Genomic DNA, 16,306 nt, shown 5'->3' with positions numbered 1-16,306 from the left:
ATTCATTTATCACTATGAAGTGGGGACTTTTACAAGTAAATAATTATTTTATTTATTTTTAATCTCAATCAATGAGAATCAGTCGGTATGGTAAAATAATGTACAACAGTAATATGCAATAATCAATGCATTGATATATAATCACCCAAATGATACGGGTTGCTTAAAATCGACAATACATAATAAATATTGACATGTATATTGAATTGTTAATTCTTATTATTCTTTATAAAAATGTTTGATAGAAACAAAAATAAAACATAATTCGAAATCATAATTTGTTTTATTCGAAGAAATCTTTTGCTTTTAACCTGGTTCGTTTGGCGACGTTGATCTGCAGGAGGTTGTCGGTGAGGTTGTCCTCGGTGAGGTTGTCGTTGTTGACGCTGCCGGCGGGCGAGGGCCGCGCGGCCTTCTTACTGCGCGGCGTGGCCACCAGGGGCCGCTGCGGCGTCGGGGTGCGCTTCGGAGTGTTGTGAGACAGAATGCCCATGTCGTTGGGAGTCAATTTGAGACGGGGTGATAGTAGATGCTTAGCAGCCAACTTCCTAGCTGCCGGTGACATGCTCGCCAAGCGCTCGGTGTTTGATCTGAAACTGTTGAAAGCATCTTAAGTATTTTTTTTTAGGTTGAAAACCTTTCTCGCGTTAATGAGAACAACAACGGTGGTTTTCTCATGCAAATACATTCTGACAGCTAGTAGTGACAACCTATTCGCTATTTTACTTTCCCTTTGATTTTTTTAAAAGTAAAACTTATTTAGGCTATTAGATATGAGATACCTGGAAGACAATGCAACGGATGTTCGTTACGGCAATATGGCGTCTCATTTCTGTACCATCAGGTTTTAAAATATTTTTGATTCTGTCAATACATAGTTTTAAAAAAAATAAATAAAACAAATTGAAAAATGTTTTACTTCAATCGCGTGAGACGGTTACACTTTTTTTTTAAACTGGTTACCTTTTGTTTGGTGACTTTCTTAGTCACCGAACTTACACCATTAGGGTTACGTAGTAACTAGTTAGGGTAGTAATATTTTAGTTAGCTCAGTAATCTGTTTGTATGGTAGAGGTGATAGGGTTAGCGTGAGGGGCTTGTCGTAAGGCGGTCGCCACTGAGGGTCTTGACGACATAGACTCCCAGGCCCCCTCCACTCAGGCAAGGTCGGAGTGCCGCTGGGTCTGTTTAGTGGGTATACCGGGAACGTCTTCACCGGGGAGTCCCACTCGCCCTCCGACGGGAAGAGGATACGTAATAGCACTTTTTCCCAGCGACAAAAAAAGAGGTGTTGTTGTTATTACCTGGGAGTGGCGGGCGTGGCTTGCGGCGTGTTGGGGCGGCGGCGGCGCGCGGCGCGCTCGGCCAGCTGCAGCGCCAGGCGCTCGCGCGAGCCCGACGACAGCATGCGGTACGCCGCGCCCGCGCCCACGCTGCGGACGGACAGTACCACTTGTGATCACACATAACTAAAATACTTATTAATGAAATAGGATCAGGTCGCCAGAAATGCTAACTATTGTGACAAATGGTAAAGTTGATACTATTTTATTTTTTTAATAACCGACAGTCTGTCAAAATTGTCAAAATTGTTGTTTATAATACTTTAACCACGGAAGTTAATATTAATAACAATGGTTTCAAGATCTACATAAAATAATATTAGTAACAAATATATAAAAAAAAGTTGCATTTTAGTGAAAAAAAGCTTATTGGGAACTACTGAAGGCGACTAATATAAAGACTGCAGGAACACAGGAAATCCACCGTATTATCAAGGAGCTGAAGGAGCTATATGCACTAGGACTTACGCAGGCAAGGGCGTGTCCCCGCCGTCGAGCCGGAAGGGCGTGCCTTCGATCTCTCCCCACGTCATGAGCGGGCTCTGGTCGGGGCCCAGCCCGGGCCGCGGCGACGGCGTGCTCACGAACGAGTACTCCGCGCCGCCCTTCTCCGTCGTTATGCTCACACCGTCCACACCTATCTTACCCGTCACGCTCGCATCCTGAAAAATATTAATAATATATTCATGAGAATTTTGATCTAACAAGTGCTATGTATGATACAGCTGCCTAAATTAATCGATCACAGGTTAAGCTTCGCTTGACGGTTTCTTGTCGGATCTTTTTCATAACGAGTTCCTCCCTGTTTTGGAAAGCACGTTGAATTGTGGCTCTCGGCTATTATTCATACATCTTAGACAGTCGTTATAGGTAGTCAGAAGCTAGACAGTCTGAGAACCAGTTTAACTATTGGGTATGGTGTTGCCCAGGTACCTGGGTTGAGGAAGTACACGGTCGCTTCTTGTAAAACACTAGTACTTAGCGGAATTCGGTCGGACTGGAAGCTGACCCCAACATAGTTAGAAAGGGCTAAGACGATGATGAAGTATCCAGGGTTTCTAAGAACTCACATATTAATGTCATACAGTCCTTGTCGTTCTTATTAAAATTTAAAAAGATAGTGTGACAATATTTCTATAAAAACTATGTTCATTCCATTGTCAGTCACCTAACGACAAGTTCGACATGTTATGTTATGCAGATTAGTTTTAAGAAGTAGGGAAAACCATTCCCCGAAAGGTCGACTCCACTACGAAGGATATATATTTTTTAAAGTACAAAAGTCGTGTACTATCTGACCTGGCTCCTCGCTATAGCAGTGATGGCCTCCTTGTTCTTGACGTGGTCGAAGGGCTCGACCTTGAGCCGCGTGTTGTGATGCAGCAGCTCGGGCTTGGGCGGCGCGCGCTGCGAGGCCGCGCCCTCCGGCACGTACATTATGTAGTTCTTCGCCTTGTAGCGCCATGTGTCTAGCTGCGAATGATATACATAATATGTTAAGTTTCAAACCAGTGCATCGACTTCCAGGTTAATTGGCAGTATGTAGCTGAATACAAATTTTGAATGGACTGTCTACCACCAGACAAAATAATTTTGTCTTTATAAGCACAGCTTAACAAATTACTACCCTCATAGTTTTTTTTTTCTTCTTCTACAGTAGGAATCTAGACCTTGAACCCGCGACACGTCGCACTCAGTGCGTGACCTTGCTTATGATTTATTTATAACCTACCCTACTTCTTACCATGCGGAAAAGTCGCGGGTAACAGCTAGTATTAATATATGAGCTAACATCGCCGATGTACTCAATCTATGTACTTTCAAGGTAGCCTCACCTCATGTGGCCTATTAGTCTGGTCTGCTTGCTGCTCTATGGAGGGCAGCGCGAGCGCGGCGTCGGCTATCGCCTTCGACGTCACTTCCGACTGGAACTGCGACGCTAACTTGTTCGCGCGCTTTTTGTTCTCTAATGCTATGACGCGGTCGTAGCTTGCGTTGTCTTCACTCGTGTGACTGGCCAGGTATGAATCTATGGGATGTAATAAAGAAGTATTTAGGACTCGAAACATGATATAAAATTAGGTTTTTGTGGTACTACTATTTCAGGCTATGATGCAATTTTTTCATAACTTTTGGATAAAGCTGATAACTGCTCTGGTTGATTCAAAATGTCCGAAGTTTGTAGCAAAATTTGATATACCGATTTTTTTATGCTTGAAACACTGTTTGTTTTGTGTTTTTGACCATTTTAACAATTTTCCCTTTCTCTAGCTCTTATCCCTCTTATTGTTGGTACATGTTTTCCAGCAAACATATCAGCCATCAAATATAATAAACATACCTAATGAATGATTATCTGTGCTGTCCTTAGTCCTATCTTTGGTATTGGACTCATTGTCTGAATCTGACCTGTCTTCTCTTACTGTAGGTGCCGCGGGAGAAAATGGTCTGTCTGAATGTGGTGTGTCAAAGGTTGCCGGTGAATTATCTGCAATTCACATGGATAAAAATTAGAAATAACACACATTACAACAGAATACTTGTCTGTATAAAAGCAATATGAATAAAAAGTTTTATTACAACAAACATAATAATTTTGCTAGACTTATTATTCATATACTTGATAAGATAAGAAGACTTATCTAGTCAGATAATTAATAAAAGAAACATATAAAAATGGTAATCACTCACAAGGTTCTGTGGGAGGTCTGCTCCCACTGTACTTCCTGGTCAGCTCTCTCAGCCTAGCATAGTCTTTGTTCTCCGTGGCCTCCAAAAATTCATTCTGAGCTCGAAGTTTCTCCAAATCAGGAAAAAAGTCTCTTTGTATAATTTTTGCAATACCCTGCAATAAATATTAAATATTTATAACATAAGAATACTATTCATGAAACAAGTCATTGTGAGGAGGGTTAGGTATAAGCCTGATGTTTCATTACAGAACCTACTTACTTATCTGTGGAATATTTTATATTGATCTGTATACTCATCTAACACTTTTGATTGCACAGTAATCTATGTTAAGACAGGACTGACGTGCTGACGACTGAATAGTATACAAAACTCTCAATTGTACTGTTTTACGTTACATCAATTTGAGCAAACACTAAACTGTACAGAATTTGGATGTACAACTTTATTTTAAATCTTCATGTTATTATTATATCTGCATATTCGTAAAACTCACTTCAACGTAAACATCTTCGTCTAGCACTTGAGTTTTCTTCTTGTCCCTTTTTTGAGGCACTTTTGGTACTTTAAATATGTTACTCTCGTGTTTCAAGAGCTTCATATTTTCTAACGCTGCTGCCCCAGGTTTAGAGATTTTGTTTTCGTTAGCCATTGTAGGAGTTCACTAATTATACTTTGTCCACATTACAGTTTAAAGAACTTAATTAATAAATAATAAAAGTTACACAAAAATCATAATAACAACACGAAAGCAATGCTCGCTCTATTGACATTTGACCACAGAATAAAAAAGAGCCTATATGACAGCTGATTTTTTGACAGTGACATTTCCGAAATCGATTTTCCATGTCCACCAAAGACATTATGCTTCGCTAATGTGTCATAGTGTGTATACTCTATGATACTGAACGATGGACACGATTCTTCGCCATTCTTCGGTGATTCAAAATTAGTACAGTGGTAGCTAAGGCTCCGCTCTCTCTGTTCGTAACTGGGATGTAAATCACGAACCGATAGCTAGATGATCGAAATTTTCAATGATGATGTGTTTCTGATGTCGCTGTTGCGGCGAAACAAATAAGAATGATTAAAATTTGCAGTTTTGTACGGTCATAGACTTAATAAATGACCATTTCATTATGCAAACGTTTTTTTTCCTGCTTTGTGCAGAATCCAGTGTCTTTAGTTTAAACTTCTGAGCGAATATCCTAGGTAGGCTACCATACTGGACACAAGACATTATAAAATGTAGCCTACACACGTGATAGATATGAGTAGGTTACTTATAGAAGAATTAAATACATATAATAGTTCAGTAGAAATATAAGGAAAAGACAATGAAAAAAAAACAACGGTTTCATATTCACAAAGCTATAATTAGTCATATTTAAATATAATTAAGTATATTTATAAGTATTATAATAATAGTAATAATATGTTGTTTACTGCCTATGCCTTAAATTACTTAGATTTATTTTTGTTTTTCTTAAGAATGTATTCTTTGATATAGAAGTCACAGAACAAAAATAAAATAAATATGTTATGTGGCAGGAACACGAAGGAGACCCACTTGGGGTATTCACAGGAGGGCTCGAACAGCACGTGACCGAAGTGGAGAATCAACAACAGGAACTGCAACTGAAAATATTAAAAAAGAGACACAAATAACTTAAAGTAAGCATCGTCTTTTAAGTCCAAATAAAAACTGCTTAACTCGGTAATCACACAAGTATTGCATAGGATGGAATATATTTCTGCCTTAAGCACTGTGTAGTGCATTAATGTGTGCAATATTAAAAAAAAAAGCTAGACATTTTATAAAAGCTAGACAACTGCCTTAGCTTTAATAAAATAAATAGAAGGTAATATTTGATTTTACAAACAGTTTACTTAACCAAGGTTTGCGAGTTTGGTGATTCTATCACGTTTCGCCATCCTATCCTAAAATGTAAATATGTTTAAAACGAATGCAATAAGCACTTACGATTTGCAATTGCGTGATGTACTTCTTCCACCACTGCCTGACCCACTGTGGCCTCACTATTGAAATGAGGTAGTAACTGTACATGACAGCATGAACTATGGAGTTGATGAAGCCGAGCATAATACCATGACCACCTGAGAAAGAAAAAAAAACTTTTCAATATTGCTTCTATTGCTTGAACGTTTTAGGTTCAACTGGAAATGCCTAAATTAAAAGATATCATTAAGAAAAAGAGAGTTGGTTCTCAATCCAGACAGGTTTTTCTCGTCTGAAATTTAAGGTTATAAATGCTGCCAGGCAGAGCAGCACAAGTCGATAAAAATTCATGAGTCATCTGTGTGTTTAGTCAGGATGAGTAATTGTCGATGTCAGATTCCAATTTTAAATGCAGTCATTTTAAATATCACATTAAGTAGAGATTTACTTTTGTAACTAAGTAACTATGTGTAAGTATTGTGATGTTTTAAATTAACAAATCCTTCCGACGTTTTCAAGTCGTTTCCTCCGGCGGGCGTTATGCCACTCGACCTATTTCGTGCACGCGATGCTACCATTGCTGCAACTCTGGCGCAACCGAAGTAAACAAACACAATATTGTTAATTTATAGTTACTTTTTATGACCAAAATGGATGTCGGAATGAGCAACGTAGATGTAATGATAAATTGCTCATTTTTATTTTTTAATACATTTGATCGCATCCTTGTTGGGCTTATTTCTTCTCTTGCTTCTTTAATAATCATTAAACGATTGTTGAACAAGTGCTTTAGAATTATTATTATTTTCGTTTAATGCAAAATTAACTATCGTTCAGAAAAAATAGATTTTATTAAAACTATTTAGATGAGTAAATAATATAAGTATCTACGCTGCTACCCAAGTTACCTCATTAGGCAGAAACATAATTATGGATATATCACCCCAGTATCAAAACTTACCTGGTACATATTTAGTGCCGAAGAATCCGAGTGCGCACATTCCTAGATGGTGATACACGTGTAGGAACGACACTTGGTTAAACTTTTTCCGTAACACGAAGAATATCTGTAAACATAATAAAAAGGTTAGTAAGTCAGTTCCTACCTAATACCTATTATTAAATTAAAATTAGTTTGGATTTCTATGAGAGTTTTAAAAATCAGGGTCTTGTTTATGTATCATTTTAGCATCTAGCATTTAATAATGATGATTTTGATGTATATAATAATATATCAATATTAATTGATTCAAACAAGATTGCAAAAAATAATAGATATAACCCTCAGCTGGGCAAAAGCCTCTATCTACAGTATCTATGCATATGTAGGTATAGTTAAGCATTGGGCATTGACCACCACTCTTGCTTATTGCAGGGTGGCGATTGCAGATTACAATATTGGGAATTCAGGTTTCCTCGCGGATTCCCTCAAAAATAATACTAAAACAGCCAAAATAGATTAGGTTCTATCTTACATCCCAATTCCCAAGATTTCCATTCAATGTCCTATCCTAGACTGCAAGATAAGACTTGGCGCAAGTAAGTTGAATAATAAACTTCATAATTATTTACCGTGTCTAATAAATCTAGCAACTTGATCATGTAGTAGAGCCAGACTCGGCTGACTACATCGCGCTCCAGCGGCGTGTCTTCGTAATTAATCTTCTGACACCAAGGACTGTAGTATCCAGATAGGTACAGCCTGGTTAAACACTGGAAAGAAAAGAATATTTCAATTGATATTCTAATTAACAAAACTTTTTGTTCCTTGGGGAAATCCTCATGGACTTTCTCCGCCCTGGGGAAGGCGGAGAGGTGTGCTGGACTCCTTCCGGCAAAAACCACCGGAATGCTTCACCCTTCCCTTGTAACTAAGACCACGGGAACGCACTGCAAACTACCGCGATCCCAGGCAGGGACGCTCCTTGCTGGAGCCGCAACTTTAAATAAGAGTTGATTCCTTCCACCAATACTATTCAAGGGGCCTACCGCAACTGACAGAGACTTGTTTGTTTTTTACCGTCTTACTTCCATAAAAGCAACACTCTTACTGTAAGAGATAATGTTCTGCTCTCAACATACATCAAGATTAGTACCAATTAGGGATGGCAACATTTTTTTTATTAACACCCGTTCTTTCCCTTTCTCCCTCTTTTGTCCCGCAAAATAAATTGATTTGATTGAATACGTGTGACGTCACTTTTACCAATGTATATTTTTTTTTGTGAAGATGCACGAGATGGTCTTAAGCCCCTTAGATGGTCTACTAAACTTTAAAAAAGTTTCTTATTGTCATTATTTTATCCCTTCTATTTGTCGCTTCAAATATTTTTACTTTTCATACCCGAACAAATGAACATACGACATGTATCCCTGTTCAAAGGGCGGTGCCAATACAAGAAAAAACTAACTTAATTTTACATGAATATCGACATCTAAATGTAGATTGTCAACGCATCCTTTGTTGGAGTCTGAATAATCTTTACTGGGTACCTAAGTAATTACGTAAGTATGTAAGTAGTTTACAAAATTTAGCCAACAAAATAATAAGCCAACCGTGACGTTTCTAACCTTAACTTTTTAAGAAACAGATAGGTTAACATAAAATAATTTAGATTCCTACATCATGACAGAAATATAGATTTTATTGAGCTATTTACATATTTATCATCTACGTACTTGAATTTTAAAAATTGTTATGTGAAATCATTATAATTGTAAATTGTAACATGATGACTTGGTTTTCGAATAAGTATCGTGATTTTTTTGCTGGCACGGATGCCCAGTGCCCACCCACCAAGATCGCACCTTTTATGACGTAAGCCGAGTCGTTAAAAACCTTTTGAACCTTATAATATGTATCTATACGACACGGAAAAGGAAAAAGCTGTGAAAACGCAGACATCTTGTCATTGATAACCAAGGCGTTCTACTTAATTAGCAAGTACTTGCAATTACACATCATTGATAAATTGTAATGTGAAGATAATGTTATGTCAATGCTAAATACATACAAACTTGCTTTGTGAGCTTCAGAGATTTTCTCCAGTCTTCGGACACAGTGCGAAATTTGCAACACAATGATTAAACTCCTTAGTCCTTATTCCAAATGCCTGAATAAGAACTTGCACTTTATTATGACATTTCTGGCAAATCGATAACTAAAATCACAAATTCATGGAAAAAAATCTAAGTGCGCGAATATTTGTGCAATATAGGCAGTATGATAGATGTACCTAATTGGCAAATCATGTAATCGCTGACACAGCCCTAGCCATAATAACGTCAATTTAAAAATTGTAAGACTTATTTCTTTATTGCGTTGTACGATACCAACGACACCTATTATATTCTAAAATAGGCAATTAAATACTTTATTAGGATTTGCTTCCGGGTTCAGGGAAAAGGCTCTGATCGTAAAAAAAAAGCCAGTGACGTATTTAGATGGGATACATACGCAACTGACTACACAGTATAAAAATGCTGGCAGGATAGCAGCGATGCTAGTAGATATAAGAAGAGAGTACAATATTTTTTATTTATGTTTCTTCAACATACACAACTTGGTACTTATTTCTTTTTTTTATAGCCTGTTTTTGATCCCAGTGCTGGTCAAACGCCACCTATCTATTCTTTGCAAGTTCCGGCCACCTGCGCCCCGCGTTGGTACTTATACGCATGAAATTTAATATTTCCAGTCTTTGTTTTAATATTACGCGATTAAACCTCAAAAATCTCCTTGACTGAAAATTAAACTTACTTATTTAATATTTTATCTTATAAATAACTCGCATAATTATTTTACAAACACTGCATAAATTAGCAATAGAAAATAAAAGTTAAGCAGCTAATATTTCTTGGAAGTGGTTTTGGAACTCAAAATAAAAAATTCAGGAATTAAGAATTAAAGTTTTATGTTAATATGACTTTTTGAAATGTAATAATTTTAATTATATTGTCAAATAATATTTAAATCTTTTTTATAAGCTACATAGTGGACTTTTTTCCTTTGGGAACAATTAACAACCAACCTGTTTACTTTTTTTATTTCGTTTCCATTTTTAGTCTTGTGTCCACGCCAGATTCATGAAACTAATTAATTACCTAGCTTATAAAAATAAATAATTATTACAAAAATGCATAACTTTTTTTTTTCTTTTTAAATATGAAAGTGAAATGGAGAAAATTCTAAAATTTTATTATTGTTTTATAATATGCTATTGTGAAAAAGGGACGCCACACTACGTGACGTAGAGCGGTGTCTCGCTTCCACAACTGTCACAGTCTTGGTAGACCTCGGCTTTTAAAAGAACTATCTGGTTTTGCTTGCAAAGTTGACCAGTTCAACGTCCTATAGCTGCAATAATATTACCCTGCCTTTAACAAAGTCGGATGAAAGCCTATTTGTTAATGCAGAGTGTCAGCTACTTCCAAACGAAATTTCATTGATGTTGTTCCGTCCGTTTGGGCGTGAAAAGATAACAAGCAATCACAGAAAAACACACTCACGTACCTACTTTCGCAATAATAATAAAACTGACAAGTTACTGTTGGTTCGATTTCACAAGACTATGAGAAAATACATCCACTGTTAAGGCAGCCCAACGCATCCTTTGCCTTGACTCAGTAATTTAATTGTCATTTCCTACGCGCTTTTCACGATGCAATTTATGCTTTCGTAACAATTAAGGAATTCCAACGCAACTCGGTGCGCCACAAATGCTAGGTAAAATACCAATGACTGCGCGAAACATGATTTACTTTATTATAATGTCTTTCGTGAGACGGATTCGTAATTAATTTCCGCTGCCGCGTCAGCTCATGATTAAGGACTCCGTTTGGTTCCGAAACTAGTCGGGCGATCACGATAGATACGCTTAAGTCAGCCATTCTTAAAACATATGTGATTTAATTTATCAACGTTACTGTAATTGTTTGGACCCGTTGACGTTCCAGGTTTCAGGCTAACTCCATAGTGCACAGATCTGAAACTATTTTTGCCTATTGTTGTATTTAAAATAATGGTTGTTTACATAAACATAAAGTTTGTTCTTCACGGTTTGTATATTTTAAACTACGTAAGTGAGGTCACATCCAAGAGACTCAAGATTTGCAAATCTCACGGTTTCCGCACTGGTTCCGCACGGATAGGTAGGTACCTACGTCTTAACCAAAACTTGTATACATAACTATCATAAGAGTTCGAAAAATAGAGAAAAATAAACCAACTATTTCAATTAAATACAAAAGTTTGTGTGAATCAAGGGTTAGCTTCGTCGCAAAAAATAGGATTTGGACAAACACTGGCAAATGTATAAGACCTAGGTAACTGGAATAAAACAAGTTAACTAACTAACTAACAAGCAAAATAAGTTAGAGCAAGATAGAAATATTGTGACTTACCTGCGTCGTAAGGAAAATAGACAATGCAATCTGTATGATATTGTATACAATTATGAGGTTCTTAACGTTGTAGGGCTGCCGGTTGGCCATGAAGGCTGGCCCCCAGGACTGAACGAACCGGTGGTAGACAAACATGATCACCAGCAGCGGTACGGGGCTCGACACGAACAGGAAGTCCTTAGTCCGGGGATCTGGAACCAAGGAGGCTGCATTACAAACAGTATTATGCAGCATGTATACGGGTCACGTGTTTTTCGTTACGTTCATTTCTCAAGCCATATTTGTCTGGAACCGCCAAAACTGATTGCAACTGGTATGTGAAGAGAGCTGATCAAATGATGTTCAATCCCATGTTTAAGTTTTACATATTCGTTTTATCTATTCTTAGTTCATAACTTCATCTCGTTGGATCTCAGTATTAGAAACTATATATTAATGTAGGAAACCGCGATTTTAAGATCTTCCTCAAAACATTTTAATTTGAAGGGATTTTCTTTCGTAGAAGAAGGATCAATTAAGGCACTTACCCGCTAAGTCATCGTTCAGGTAGTGGTAGAAGTTTGTTATGTTCCCTATTAACGTGCCCATTTTGACAGCGACCACTGAAAAAAAAGGAAAATTTAATATTCGATGCACAAGATTCACACGAAAATACACTAGCGGCTAATTGAAGATCTAAAGGGGTTAGAATATAAATTTATTTACAGTTATCTTCGGCACGCGTACAAATAAGGTCTAAGCATGTCCCCTTTCACGGTTTTTTAGTAGATGTCCTATAATAGCCTCTACCACAAAGCCGAGTTGTAAAATTGACTTGTAAATGACTAGTGATTTATTCCATTCAGTTCGATACACAAATCCACATTTAAATATTCATGAAATTAACGGTAAAGGTTGTTGATCTTTCTACGAGTGCAGATATTTTAAACTATTCCGATTATTGCTTAAATGAAGTAGGTATTGATTAAAGAAACAAGTAAGCAAAAACAATTGCAAGTTATTTTAGCAAGTCTTACAAAATATGTTTACATTCGATTACGATCAGTGTCTACGCAGTTTATACACAAACAAAAGGTCAATAATTTAGGGATTTGTTTACAGCTAACCAATATTCCTGTTAGCTTTTAGTGTTATTTTAAATCCTATTTTTGTTATTAAACGGATGTTATTTATAATTCATTTCTAGACACGAATTTCGTTTCAAAACAAGAGTCGGCTAGGAGGTCCTCAATAAATGCCTCTAAATTAGGTACTTCAGATTTTGGAAGGCAAGATCACATTAGTGATTCACGCTTGTTTTAGTATTTTTTGTTTACTGTGTTTTTATGTAAAAACAGCGGCGTCAAGCCCAGAAATAAAATATTTTAATTCTTCAAAATATGTTATTCTGTGCTTATGTCACTGGCTCTCACAAGACATTTCATCCGCGTTTGATAGGTACGAAATACAATAACGCGTGCATCGAGTTACAATGTTCACATAACTCCGTTCCAGGTTTTACGCATTTATATAATCAATGATATGTCTTCGCCTAAGGCATGCATAATAAATTAAATTAAAAATCATTAAATTTAATTAGCTTGATAATTTAATTCATTATAAATTAATACTTAACAATGCAATGCAAAAATGCGCGAAAACAAAGGTTTTCCTGAATTAATTTGGCCGGCTCCAAAATATTTATTACATGAGACAACAACATCTTCACCATACTGTTCTGAACCATTTATGCATTTATTATATTGTAAAGTGCTAAAGTTTTTGGCTGGAGTCAAATTTGTTACCTCGAAATACGGAAGTTCGTAAGCTTTTAAAAGAAAAGAAAAGATCTACAAATGAAGAACAACTTAGTAGGTGCCTTAGGTAATAAGCAAATACCTAAATGAATTATTTTTAGATAGGCAAGACTTTACTTAATTAAATTACCTCGAAAATTAACTAATAATCTTGTAAGTGCATACAAAATATAATTTATTCTTAGCGCTCATCCTTTTTCCGATTGAGAATCGGGGAAGGGGTATAGCGCAGCGCTACCACGACTTACGATAAGGAATATCAAAAAATTATATAATTAATTATGTATCATTTTTACCGGAAACAAACTAAAGTTTTTACTAACTTAAACTTAAAATGTACCTATTTTGCGTAACATTCACTACACTAGAAATTTATTCTATCTTCGAACAAACAAACAAACCTTTAAGAAATTATTAGTTTTCACATAAAAAAAGAAATATTAATAAATACCTGGAGAAGTACGAGTATCCAGAGACAAGTGTTCGGCTAGAGTGACCCGCGGCAATAAACCGCCTGCGCTGACGACCGCCGCCGATGAATTAAATCAAGCGAATTAATTAAATACCCTTACTTAGTTACTCACTTGACTCACCTCCACCTGAACGAAGCTGTCTTCGAGTTCTTATGCGACAGGTATCCTGGTCTCCGAATTTTGTGAAAGTAAGAACTTTACGAGATCCTCCTTTTGAACCCGCTTAAAAATTTTCACCTTAATAAAGTATCTAAATTCTAAAATAGTAGATGCCACAGTTATGTAATTGAATTTAATTTTAATCAACAATTTATTAGGTATATAAAATAGAATCAGTCGTATACGACAGGTCAACGATGAACCTGAAAAAGAAAACGTCACCACGTTAATGGACTCAGAATTAGTCAGAATTGACAACAGACTGGGAGTGATACTAATTTATTGTAAACATAAGCAGGTATTCCAGGGAACCACAACACAGTTGATTAACCCACATTGTTTGTGTTTGACCTAGAATTTGCTCGGAATTCGAATATTTTTTTGACACCGCTTATTCGATTGGTTTTTAATAAACATAGCAATTGTCTGGGTTTTATTTCCGCATGTAAGTAAATTAAGAACATTATCTTTTTACTGATAATGAACTTGTAAATTCATTTTCTTACAATGATTATCATGTCAGTTTCAGTTAAAGTTTTTAAGTAAATTTAGTGATGTAAAATATTTTATTTTATAATATTTTATGGATTGTCGACTAGGCTTGTAAATCACTATAAGGTAAACTCATAGAAAATGTTATTTTGAAGTGCATTTGGTGTTTACCAACTAAACATGTTTGTCTGTATGCATTTAAGGGTACAAGATAACACTGGATTCCATGAATAGTAATGAAGACCTCGGTGACACTTTATTGTGCCGCCTCATCGTAGCACGGCAACACAGAGAATATTTCGTCACCCTCTATAAATATCTTAGACAAATTTATTGGATGCAGCTTAGAAATGGCAGTTAAAATATTCATAAATATTTCATGCATGCCTATTGTGCTACTAACCACTTATGAGTTATTTTCATATCTGACCACGAGTGGTGGCTTGAGCCTAGTGCTAGTATAATAATACATAAGTGCATATTTCCAATAAACCTAATAGGGATGATGACAATTTTTTTTTGCAGTGTCCGTCTTGTAGTTTTTTTGTATAATAATGGATACGTATTTTTTAATTTGTCCCGCAAACATAAATTGACCAAATTACAGTGAATGAAACTTACGCGTGACGTCACGATTGAGTATAAATTTTACCATATCGTTACGTCACAAGCCCCCTCTCCTAAACTTTAAAGCAGTTAACCTTTGTCAATTCTAGTTTTTCTGAAAAAGGAACAAATACGTGTCTCATACTTTCAATTATCTCACTGAGGGACTAATGAGATTTTTTCTTTTTATACCCAGTCATCATCCCTATTATCTTGGGCCTACGGTAACACTTCTGCAAGTAAATAAGTTGTAAAAGAGAGACTGCTCTACACAGTGTCTGTAGCTGTAGCATAAACTGTCTTATTTAAAGAGGTCTTGGGAGAACCTTGCATTGTTCACGTATCACAGTTAGAGAAACTAGAGAAACATTATGTACTTACACGTGTAAAATGGCAGCTGCTATAGTTTTCCGGCACATCTCTGGTACTAGCCTACAAAGTACAACAGTGGTTTAGGTGCAAAGTACATCGAGTTCGTGAAATAAAAGGTTTTATTGCTTTATCGGACTTTTAGTGAAAACGGAGAACCCCATAACCCAATGAGTGAGCTATGTAATTTTTTTCTATTACTCCTACAGATATTTTCACTTTTTATCACCATGATAAAACGACTCGCGACTCAGGGAATAGAACCTTTATAATGTACAAAGGCTTAGCATTGTTAGTAACAATAACATTACTAGTAGTTCTTCTATAAGATGGGAAAATTATATTTTTATTTCAAGAAAGGGAAAGCAACAAATGCTAATGTGCTCCGATGGTAACAAGGTTCCCAATTGTAAACAACACTGGTAACCGGATATCCAATAAGGATTTACGTTCGTCCTGTCCACAGACACTCTCCCATAGAATATAACAGGCTAAGTATGATATCCAGTATGTTCATATTCACCATTTTGCTGATTTGCCGAAACATAATAGTGAAAATACACAAGCACAAGGTGAAAATAATGTGCTGTTGAAGTGATGGTAACTCTAAAAGCGAATTATCTTTGTTCCAACTCCCTACCGGCTACCCATACAGTCAAATTGAACATATTTTTTAAATTTAATTATAATAATAAACAAAATAGGTAACTTCCATTCAAGTCAACGAGACTTAATAAAAGAATGTGTATTAACTTATTACCTAGCAAAACTGTTATTTCTCTATACTCTACATTTATGTGACTCAACACTCAATATTATGACCTATTTTTATAACATCTCTACTTACCTACATACACATAGGAATAGCACAATCACACACCACAGTGACCAAAATAATAATGTTGAGAGTTGACTAGCAATTTTAAGGTCACTATGTTACATTACACTCGTTTTAAAACCTATTTCGTCTCAACCTCTATAACTTCAAAAGTGTGGTATAGACTGCAAAAAATC

General features: G+C 36.2%; 2 protein-coding genes across 5 annotated transcripts; both read right to left on the bottom strand.

Moving 5' to 3' along the window:
• Positions 1 to 264: 264 nt before the first annotated feature.
• On the bottom strand, positions 265 to 4,831 carry LOC113506537 (splicing factor ESS-2 homolog). Its single transcript, XM_026889376.1, has 8 exons — positions 4,531 to 4,831; positions 4,035 to 4,188; positions 3,685 to 3,831; positions 3,179 to 3,372; positions 2,643 to 2,816; positions 1,812 to 2,005; positions 1,305 to 1,433; positions 265 to 596 (listed from the first exon to the last, which is right to left on the bottom strand). The coding sequence occupies exons 1-8, from the start codon at positions 4,684 to 4,686 to the stop codon at positions 284 to 286; spliced, it is 1,461 nt and encodes a 486-aa protein (XP_026745177.1). The 5' UTR covers positions 4,687 to 4,831; the 3' UTR covers positions 265 to 283.
• Positions 4,832 to 5,389: 558 nt separating this feature from the next.
• On the bottom strand, positions 5,390 to 16,218 carry LOC113506546 (elongation of very long chain fatty acids protein AAEL008004-like). 4 transcript variants are annotated; one of them, XM_026889383.1, is made up of 9 exons: positions 16,140 to 16,218; positions 15,305 to 15,355; positions 13,778 to 14,028; positions 11,925 to 11,999; positions 11,398 to 11,588; positions 7,567 to 7,707; positions 6,956 to 7,061; positions 6,019 to 6,152; positions 5,390 to 5,672 (listed from the first exon to the last, which is right to left on the bottom strand). In XM_026889383.1, coding segments are annotated over exons 3-9 (825 nt in total). In that variant the 5' UTR covers positions 13,779 to 14,028; positions 15,305 to 15,355; positions 16,140 to 16,218; the 3' UTR covers positions 5,390 to 5,495. The 4 variants fall into 4 exon arrangements, with proteins under 4 accessions (XP_026745184.1, XP_026745185.1, XP_026745187.1 ...); XM_026889384.1 differs by lacking the exon at positions 16,140 to 16,218 and having other exon boundaries at positions 13,787 to 14,028; positions 15,305 to 16,032; XM_026889386.1 differs by lacking the exons at positions 13,778 to 14,028; positions 15,305 to 15,355; positions 16,140 to 16,218 and adding an exon at positions 13,645 to 13,771.
• Between the last annotated feature and the right edge of the window lie 88 nt (positions 16,219 to 16,306).

The sequence above is a fragment of the Trichoplusia ni genome (genome assembly GCF_003590095.1).
Source record: "Trichoplusia ni isolate ovarian cell line Hi5 chromosome 18 unlocalized genomic scaffold, tn1 tig00003586_group17, whole genome shotgun sequence".
Lineage (NCBI taxonomy): Eukaryota > Metazoa > Arthropoda > Insecta > Lepidoptera > Noctuidae > Trichoplusia > Trichoplusia ni.
Note: the sequence above shows the minus strand (reverse complement) of the source record. Positions and strands in the feature narration are given on the sequence as shown.